A 10,950-nucleotide genomic window follows, 5' to 3' on the forward strand; every position below is an offset into this window, starting at 1 on the left:
AGGGGTCCCAGACTGCGAGAGGGCACAGGCCGGGCTGGGGGCCCCCCCCCCGCCCCCCGAGTGCACAAATTTTTGTGCACCGGGCCTCTAGTCTATATATAATAGAGAAATATGCTAATTAACCAGGACGCCATAACGGGTCAACCAGACAGGAGGAGGTTGCGTGCGCAGGGCGGCAGGGGCCTTCGCGCACACCTGCGCTGGGGGAGGGCCTGATCAGCAGTGGCCGAGGCTGCTTCAAGGGTCAGAGAGGGAGGCAGGGCCAGACCGGCAGCAGCCATGGCTGCTGTGGGGCCCATAGAGTGAGGCAGAGCTGGACCAGCTGCGGCCGCGGCTGCTGCAGGGCCTGGGGAGCAAGGCAGGGCTGGACCAGCAGTGGCCACAGCTGCTGTGGGGCCTAGGGAGGGAGGCAGGGCTGGATCGGATGGTGGGCGGCAATTTCGAATCGCACGCTGAGCTCCTAGTATATATATAGTTTGCATTTCTCTGAGATTCCCTATCTGGTTACTCTATGTGACTACCATTTACCTTAAGTCCTGAACACATTTAAAGGGGGTGTTTTCAAGTCTTTTTATAATTCCAATATCTGTATCACCTTAAGGTCTATCTGACAATTTTTATTTTACTTACGAGTCACATTTTCTGTGTATTCACATTGCCTAATAATTTTGTGTGTATGTGTGTGCATGTTCTGTGTATTGAGAATGATAAAATGTAGATATTCTAGATTGTTTTCTCTTTTTCTGAAGAACGTTGACACTATCCTATCTGTCACCTTAAATTTGTAAAGGTTTGGTTGTAGACTTGGTTAGTGTGACTCTCAGTTTTGACCTTAGGAAAAATCCTTGGTCATGCAACAAAGTCTACTCCTCAGGCATGGTCCTTCTGGGGTCTTCCTGGAGAGCTCAAGCTGCTGGCTCCTCTAACCTGGTTTCAAATTCCAAAAATGTCACTCTTCCTATGGGCAGGATATAACATCTCTCAGCTTTAACCATCTTCTGTTACTTTCTGCAGGCATCATGGAATCTCTCCTATATTCATATAGTTCAGGAATCAGAAAAACATTTGTGGTGAATTAATATTCAGATTTGGAGGCTTCCTTCTCTATGGATCATTCTTTTTCTGGATTTCCCCCCCCCCCCTCAAATTCCAGCTGCTCTGGGCACCACAAACTCTAGCCACTGACACCACAAATCAATAAAACTGTAGTCTATTGGGCTGAGGGCTGCCCTCAGGGATAAAGCCATAAATGTAGTTCTCACCAGGAACCACTCACTTCAAGGATCAAATCCCCCTCAGTTCTATCTATCCTTGGAGCTGGGCTTCTCCAGTGTCTTAACTAGTGTCTTATATTCTGTCCGTATAATGGTTATCTTCAAGGTAGGGTACTCTTATGACAAACCATTCTTATCAGTAAACCATATTTACTTTTTACCTGAAAATCCAGATAACTGAATGTGAGAGCAATTCTCATTGCCAGATTTAGATGCAAGATAGAGAGTCAACCTAAAACTCTCTGGAGATAAAAGCAAACAAGACCTAGCAGCATTTAAGAATCTGTAGAGCCATTAACTCATTTGATCCTAACAATAACACTGTACAATTGCTGAAGCATTAGCTACATGAGGATATTCGAGCTTAAATTAATGCGCTATGAAAGCAAATCTTAAATCTATTTCTCCCACAACACTATGATACTTTTATAATAAACAGTTGTACGTTTTAATTCTGTTAATAATAAAATTATAAATATTTTTGGAATTAAGGTATATACTTGTAATCAGGCTGTTAATCAAATCTATCTTTCTTAAAATGGCCACGGCATGAGTTAAATTTTTAAGACAAAGACTGCCTCATATTCCTTATTTTGTATAGAGTCACACACCACTAATCTATTAGCACTAAATCATAAGAACACTTTCCACAGCATAAATTTGTTTAGAAATATCACCCTCTTTTACTAGTAAACATCATTCTAAAAAGCATCTTATTGACAAGATCTTTTAAATTGTATCATATTCTTGGGGAGGACGGCTCATTAAATTTTTTTTCATCCCAAAGTAATATTGGTTATTTTAAAAATTATTTTCAGAGACTTTCAATATACAAACTCTAACTCAATGTATTGTTAAAGAGAGTACAATGAATATGAAGTTCTATTCACACCCCCTGAAGACTAGCCTTTCCACAGCGCGCTCCAACATCACAGCCCCTCTACCAGCTGCTCCAAACTTCTATTGCCCAAATATGACTGGCTCTTCACACTACAGGGCTTTTGAAAATTATATTACACCTAGAAAGTCCCTCTTCCTCTCTGTGCTTGAATCTCTTTTATTCATCAAAGATTCAGCTCAAATGTCTTTGCATTGTAAAGCTAAGTTATTCACTCCAGGGGAGCTCACATCATTTAACACGATGGATTGTTTAATTAACAAGCTGATGAAAGTCTCTCCTTCAGGCTGTGAGGTACATGAGGACAGTGATATTTCTTATTGATCTTTCATCTCTAGTACCTAGCACAACAGTAGTATACAGTAGATGCCTGAAAAAAATTTTTTGAATGACTGAATGACATTCACACTAACACCTATTTCCAATAGTACCACCACTATGTCACACCTATATTCTGGTGGCAGCCTCATAAATAAGTTCCTAGTATCCATCCAAGAGCCAAGAGTTCCAATAAATTCTGAGCATCACTGTCATATTAATCTTTGGCTCATATTACTGCATGCCCTGAACAAAAAAAAATAATAGCTTCTCTTCGCCCTTAGGTCAAATTCACCACCTCTAGACGCTGGCCCTAATGTATCATGTACATAACCACCTCACCTTCAGGTCTCCTTTGCCTGCTCTCACTTAGCCTACACTCTGCCCCCATTTTTACTTCTGTCTACATGAATCCCACCAATTCTTCTAAGCTCAGCACAAGTCTCATGTTGTCCATGGATTAGCTGGAAGATACTCTCAAATATCTCTCATATAGATGTTGCTAGCACTAATACTTGTGCTTCTCATTCAACACTCATCTCAAATTTTACTTCTTTAGCAAAAAAAAAAAGAAAAGTATTGCATAAATGATGACAATATCTAGCACACTCAGACACTTAACAAATGGTTGTACATAGGCTAGTGAGGTGGAATAAGAGAACTCAATTTTTTTAAAAAATTAAATGAGGGGAAAAAAAGAGTAAAAAATTAACATGAAAGGAAAGAAACTAGCCCCTCTATAGATATAGCATTCTTATTCATATAAACCACATTATGGTTTATGTAATTATAAATATAGAATACTTATTTGAAAACCAGCTCTGTGCACTAGAAAAGGACAAAAAGTCTTCTGGGACCCAGAAAGGTATGTTATTTTGAAAAACAGAAATGTTCCTGGACTCAGAAACTAATTTTCCTTCTCTTATTTTTATGCTCAGTCAGAAACACTTATGATTAATAATTTAGTTTTTCAGCTATCTATAAAGTATACATATTCCTCAGCATAAATTAGTGAATTGGCATTTTGGTTTATAATCAATGTCTTTTTACTTTGGTTAAAAGTCCCTTCCCCAAAGCCCAATCAATTCAGCTCAGTTCCATAAACACTTATTGAGTATTTGCTATGTTCCAAGGCCTTTCCTAAATTTAAAAATGAGTACACGGTCGATGACATTCAGGAGCTCCAAAGCAAATTAGAGGAGATAGACAATAACTAGTTCAAAATAAATTGTAAGTATAAAATAAAAACTATATACAAAGTCTTATGAAAGAACAAAGGAACAAAGATAGCTTCACATGACATATAATCAGAGATTTAAAGAAGGAAAAGCAGTTGGACCACTAAACCAGGATAGGTAGGAAGACCTTATAGGTAAAGTGAATAGAAGAAAGAAAAAACACGCAGAAACATGAGAAAGCATGGTGCGATTGGTATATACAGTAAATAGGCATGGCTGTCACATAAAGAAGGGAGGGAGGCAAAGATGAGTTACAAAAAACTAGAAAAGGAGGTATGCATTGGATAATGGATTACACTACAAGCCATTATAAAGAGGTTAATTGTTTTTTTCCTGTAGGAAATGGGGAGGATGTGAAGCATTTAGCAGTGGCAAGCCCAGCTAAATGTTTTAGACTACTGTGGTGGATGTTAAATTCACTTTAACATATATTTGAGGGGCTGTTACATGCAAGGTTTTACCTCAGCAATTAAAAAAAGAGAGAGAACCTTTCTTGCTTGAGGTGTAGTGAGTACATTTCACTATGTTCAATAAGCAAGATTAAAAATATTAGCACATAGCTAGGCTGGTGTGGCTCAGTGGTTGAGCATTAACTCATGAACCAGAAGGTCACCAGTTCAATTTCCAGGCTCAATCCCCAGTTGCAGGCTTGAGGGAGGCAGCCCATCCATGTTTCTCATCAATTTTTCTATTTCTCTCTCCCTTCCCTTCCTCTCTAAAATCAACAGATATATATATCTATGCACAGAAAAAGGCAACCAGTGATAAAACTTTATATCATTACTAGAGGCCCGGTGCACAAAATTTGTGCACAGGGTGGGGGCTGTCCTTCAGCCCAGCCTGCACCCTCTCCAATCTGGGACCCCTCGAGGGATGTCCGACTGCCCTCTCACAATACAGGACTGCTGGCTCCCAACTGCTCACCTGCCTGCCAGACTGATCCCCCCCTAACCACTCCCTTGCCAGCCTGATCGACGCGTAACTGCTCCCCTGCCGGCCCGATTGTCCCCAACTGCCCTCCCCTGCCAACCTGGTCACCTCTAACTGCCCTCCCCTGCAGGCCTGGTCCCCCCAACTGCCCTCCCCTGCAGACCTGGGTCCCCCCAACTGCCCTTCCCTGCAGGCCTGGTTCCTCCCAACTACTCTCCCCTGCTGGCATGATAGCCCACAACTGCCCTCCCCTGCCAGCCATTGTGTGTCCACACGGGGGCGGCCATCTTGTGTGTTGGAGTGATGGTCAATTTGCATATTACCTCTATTATATAGGATTATTAACTACTGAATTACTTCTGCCATCTTTATAAACACTATCATATCTAGTATTTAGTAGGATATGGAAAAACTAGAATTTTCATACACTACTAAGTGGAAATATGTAACCCTTTCTAGGAGAGTCTGGCATTTCCTCAAAAGGCTAAGCTTAGTTACTATATGACCTAGCAATTCCACTCCTAGATTACAGCCAAGAGAACTGAAAACATAGGTCTACAAATGTTCACAGGATTATTTATAATGGCCAAAAAGTGGAAACAACTCAAATGTCTATCAACTGATGAAAGAATAAACAAAATGTGGTACATCTACATTATTTGCCAATAAAAAGAAATGAAATACTAACACATGCTACAACATGGGTGAACCTTGAAAAAATGCTAAGTGAAAGAAGACAGTCACAAAGGACCACATATATTGATAGATGAAATATTCAGAATAAGAAATCTATGGTGACAAAAAGTAGATTAATGGTTGCCCAGAGCTGGGAAGAGCTGGGAGACAAAGGGGGGAAAACTATCTTTTTTGGGTAATGAAAATGCTCTAAATTTGAAAATGGTGATGGCTACACAGCTCTGAGAATACACTAAAAGGCATTGAATTGCATACTTTAAATGGGTGAATTGAATGGCATCTGAATTATATCTCAATAATATTATTTTTAAAAATCTAATCTTTAATGATATCTTCAAAAAATGTATTCCCCTTTCCTCATGAAACCAGATGACATTCTTCCCAGCATATAATGTATTATAACACTGGAGTGCTAAAACATGCCAACTTTTTCAATCGTCTACAGGCAATTCATTTTTTTCTGAGAAAACTAATCTTCCAGTTAGGCAGAAAACAATTTATTTTTATGACATCCAAACAATAAGAAAACAGAAGCTTTGACCCATCTGGCACAAAAGGTGAGTTAGTCTTTCAACAGCATCAAAATCTAAGAAGCTGATTAATCAGTTTGATCTTCTTTGTGTCTTAATCTGAACGCTACTGTAAAAATTGTAATAATTATTTTTAGATATAATTGCTGAAAATTCTCAAATTGATGCTAAGGTACCACTTCAATTTTTATTTGCTTGTAACCACACTCCTATTAGCCCAGGAGTCAAATAAGGTAAAGATACTGCTAAGCATGCTAAATAGTAAAAGAGAATAACACAGAAAATTCACCTGTATAATAAGGAAACATGTTTGCACATATGCATAAGTTAATGTGTATTCGTGCAAACAATTAAGTGGGTACAAGTGACCTGGTATGTTAATGCATTAGTCTGAATACAAGCCGAAGTTAGGTGTCCCATCCTCTTAATTTATTGTTTCACCGTGGGTCTCCAGTATTGTGGGAAAAATTCACACAGGTATACTATTTGGCTTTACTACAAACAATATGGCTCCAACTTCAGCTGGGATCCCACGGTCAATTGAAAAAATCATTTCTGTCTCTAGGCTCTTCCTTCTTATACTTTCTACAGTATCTATAAGTAGTAACTTTTTTTTCTCTAGATCTCTAGATCTCTACACCTATCAACTCCAAGACCCATCTTTACCAATAAAAAAACAAAACACATAGGCCATAGTATGTCTTTTCCTTCAACCTCCCTTACAACTTACCTATAGTAGCACTCACCTTTTTTCACTCATCAGAATAGTAAATAATAATGTGATTCATTATTTGGTGAGTATTTGCCATGTGCTAAGCACTGGGCTGAGTACTGTATATATAACTAGAAACCCGGTGCAAAGATTTGTGCACCGTTGGGGTCCCTTGGCCTGGCCTGCGCCCTCTCGCAATTCGGGACCCCTCAGGGGATGTAAGAGAGCCAGTTTCAGCCTGATCCCTGCAGGCCAGGCCGAGGGACCACACCAGTGCACAATTGGGGCTGGGGAGGGACTACGGGAGGGCTCCAGAGTGTGTCTGGCCTGTCTCGCCCAATCCTGATAGGCCGGACCCCAGCAGCAAGCTAACTCACCAGTCAGAGCATCTGCCCCCTGGTGGTCAGTGTGCATCATTGCAACTGGTCAAACGGCTGAACAAATGGTCGGACACTTTGCATATTAGGCTTTCATTATATAGGATAATTAATTTAGATCCCAGGACAATCTTATAAGACCAGTATTTTTGGTCCCATTTTTTATACTGACAAAGTGAAGATCAGGGGAGCTAAGTAATTTGTCTAAGGTTCGTAGGCAATGAGTGGAAGAAAACAGACAGGAATCCAGGTCTGGCTATAACCATGTCACCCTGCCCCTGAAAAGTGTTCTAACTAATGATGCCTGTCCCAAGACCTCCACTTCCACCCAGACACACCACGTTCATAGGTTAGCTTCACTACTGTAAAATCTTTCTCTTTCCTAGCCAGTACTGAGGAAACAAATATCTAGATTGCTATACTTAGCTCAAAAACATGGGTTATACTCATTGGATTTGCATTTAAAAATAGACTTTTCATAATAGTATATATGTATCTCTATATTAGTTACATTAATAAATTTTAAACCAAATGTAAATAGACGGTTCAGATCTTAAAGACATGTGGGAATGAAAAACTAAATGACTTCAACTGAGCTTCCAAGAAAAACTCAAAATATTAGGTTATGCTCATAAGTTATCATCTCCCTCTTCCTGTTCATCTACAGAGTGTGTGTGTGAGGGGGGCGGAGATGAAATTTCCTGCTTCTTAACTTTGGGAGAGAAAGGTAGAAAGCAGTTTAGCAACAGCGGCAGGCAGAGCTAATGTTTCTTAAGAACTGTGTCTTCTCTTTAATGGTCCTGACAAATATAGGTCCTAATTGGCTTCAATGAGTTTTCTCAGGTGACTTTTAATAAAACTTCAGGCTAAGTTTTTAATGGCTCATCCTAAGCCATATGATTTATTGTGCTGCTTACATACAGGTTTAATTCCCTACATCCACAATGAATTTAATTCTTTTTCTTAAACTGTTAAGAATGAACTTCAAGCCCTGGCTGGGTAGCACAGTTGGTGAGAGCGTCGTCCCAATAAAAGGTTGCAGGTTCCTTCCCTGGCCAGGGCACATACAAGAAGCAACCAATGAATGCATAAATAGGTGGAATGACAAACTGATGTCTCTCTCTCTCTCTCTCTCTCTCTCTCTCTCTCTCCTCAGCCTTCCTCTTTCTCTCTAAAATCAACAAATAAATATTTTCTAAAAAAGAATTAATTTCAATATTGTAATCACCATGCAAATAAATACTAGAGTATGACTTGTTCAGTATTTTATTCCCTGGATCTATACAGATTAGATGCTCAATAAATAGAGAATTTTGTGCAGCCTATTATACCTTTTAATAAAATCTCCCTGGAACACTTACATGAATTTGTTGCTTTGAATACTATGATATAAAACTTTAGAGCCTATACTATCTTTAAGCTTAAAATTAGTTTGTTTTTATAATATTCAATTTGAATGTATTTTAAAGCAGTTTTAAAAACATTTTTCTCATCTCTTTTGATTCAAAATCAACCAAATAGTGAAAAAATAATAATTCGTGTCTTTTAAATGTATATATATCAACATCTTTTACATAGTATAGCTAAATCTATAGCTTTAAAGACTGGGTTTTCTTTCACTCAGATCAGAATGTGTAGCCTCCTAAATCCAAAAGATGTTAGCTTTATCTGCAGTTCATAAACAGCTTGTTAATCACTGATACAACTTATACATTCAAGAACTCCATGCATATTTATTGCTGCATTCATTTTTAAACAAATATTGCAAAAGATTACACACAGTGTGAGAAATGTCACCTAAATGCTAAAAAACCTCTGTAAATATCAATTCTCAATGGTAGGTTCCTTGTCTGTCATTAAAATAAGTATCAACTTCTTGTCCACTTTCAATTTTGCTGAGTGCCACCCTCTTAGAAATTCGCTATAATGATTCAAAATACTCCGTTATCTTTTTCCTCTCATTTCTCAATGTCCTCCCATCCCCTAATATCATGATTTATTTGAAAATTAACTGTAACAACTGTTTACAGACCTCCATCCATCCTTCTGGAGATAACTGAAGGCTCCATCAACAACACTTGCAAAGAACTGGCCTCCTGTGATGAAGAGGGTATTAATGGTGACTAATCGACCTCTTAAGTTGGGTGGTGAGACCTCAGCAATGTACACTGGCACCGTCATAGAAGCAATGCCTGTAAGGAACAATGAAAAGTAAACATAAGACACTTTCTCAAGATTTCTTCTGTTGTTATAAATATTTATGCCAGATTAGGACACACATCAAGCTTGGTGCTCTACTTTTAACAAGGTCCACCACATATTTAAAGATTCTCTTTGTAACTGGTGACTACTGCAGATAAGTAAAGATGTATGCAAGATACCAGTCTCTGAGTATCATTTTTCATATTATCTGAAGTGCCTCTAGAGATCTCAGATAACTTTAGAATGCATCGAAGTATGTTTTATAATTTTTTAAGGTCCAAAAATGGGAAAATGCTCCCTGGATTGAATCTAATTATTGAAATATTTTAGCCTTATATGGAAAATGTAATTAGACAATGGTGAGAATAAAAAATTATTAATGAGGAGGAGAACCAAGGTGGCGGCATAGGTAAACACCTATACTTGCTGACTCTCACAACCACATCAAAATTAAAACTAAAAGGCAGAACAACGACCACCCAGAACCTCGGGAAAGCTGGCTGAATGGAAGTTCCACAACTAGAGTGGTGAAGAAAGCACATTGAGACTGGTAAGAGGTGTGGAGGCATGGAATGTGCTGTCACCTGGATGTACTGCTCTTTTAATCGGGAGGGAGATACAAGCTCCCCCTTGTTCTAAACTCGTTCCAGGCGAGACTCTGGGGGACCCAGACACATACGGGGAGAAACTGGACTCTCCAGCATCGGGACAGGAATGCGAGGGCGGCTTCTCTCAGAGGTGCTCGCAGTGATTATTGTTCCTGCATGGGGGGCACGGGACATGGAAACCCGGGGACCTCTCTGGTGTAGGGCTGACTGGCAGCCACTGCTGTTTGCTCCGCCCTGGTGATTCCCAGAGACTCCGCCCTACCCAATTTGCAAGCCCACCCAAGCTGTGTGCATTGGCTTTTTCATATGAATGGCCTGTCCTTCCTCTGATTAAAACCTGTCAAACTGCAGCTGGGTCAGAGAGCCCCAGAGCTTCCAAAAGAAGGCCCAAGGCCAGAAGCAGCAGCCTGCCTTGCTTCACAGCTGGGCCTCATCTGGGCACTTCCAAACCCCATACAAAGAGGAGGAATCTGCAGATGTCTCTGTAGCTACTGCTGTGCGGCCCCAGACAGTGGCTGACCTTGCATCTCCTTGGAGATCCAAGAGCCAGTGTACCCAGTGGTCAGAGTGAGACCATACTGGATTACAACTCTTCACATCCATAAGAGACACACTCAAGGGGCAGACTCAGTGAGCACCAAAGCCCCACTGAAGAAAGTCCTGCCCCATAAGGGTGTCTCCTACGCAACCGATCTTCCAGTGTAGACACAGCTGGTCATCACAGCCAACTGGCCTAGAGGTCAATTTCTCCCAGTGATACCAACAGCAATCAAGCGTTAACTATGACAAGACTGTGCAAACAGCCCACAAAGGGGTGCACCAAGAGCGTCCACCTCAGGTGACTGGGGAGGCTGAGCCCCTGGGCCCTATAGGATACCACCACACAAGGCCATATCTATCAACTCAAGGAGACTTAGCAGCTACCCAGTACATAGAAATAAAAACAGGGAAGCAGCCAAAATGCAGAGACAAAGAAAAAGTCACAAATGAAAGAAATGGATGAAATAAAAATACTGGATATAGAGTTCAAAACCACAGTTATAAGGTTACTCAAGAATCTTCTAGAAACCTCGGAGAAATTTAGTGAGACCCTCAAGGATATGAAAAAGGACTAATCAGAAATTAAGCATACACTGACTGAAATAAAGAATAATATACAGAGATCCA

General features: G+C 40.1%; 1 protein-coding gene across 1 annotated transcript in view; it reads right to left on the reverse strand.

Moving 5' to 3' along the window:
• Positions 1-10,950, reverse strand: part of SLC2A13 (solute carrier family 2 (facilitated glucose transporter), member 13) — a 265,771-nt gene that overhangs the window by 249,759 nt on the left and 5,062 nt on the right. Inside the window, exon 2 of the mRNA XM_014529572.1 lies at positions 9,006-9,165. Coding sequence (XP_014385058.1) covers positions 9,006-9,154 — 149 coding nt within the window. The 5' untranslated portion in view covers positions 9,155-9,165. The remainder of the gene's footprint in view (positions 1-9,005; positions 9,166-10,950) is intronic.

Source organism: Myotis brandtii, unplaced genomic scaffold (assembly GCF_000412655.1).
Source record: "Myotis brandtii unplaced genomic scaffold, ASM41265v1 scaffold686, whole genome shotgun sequence".
Classification (NCBI taxonomy): Eukaryota; Metazoa; Chordata; class Mammalia; order Chiroptera; family Vespertilionidae; genus Myotis; species Myotis brandtii.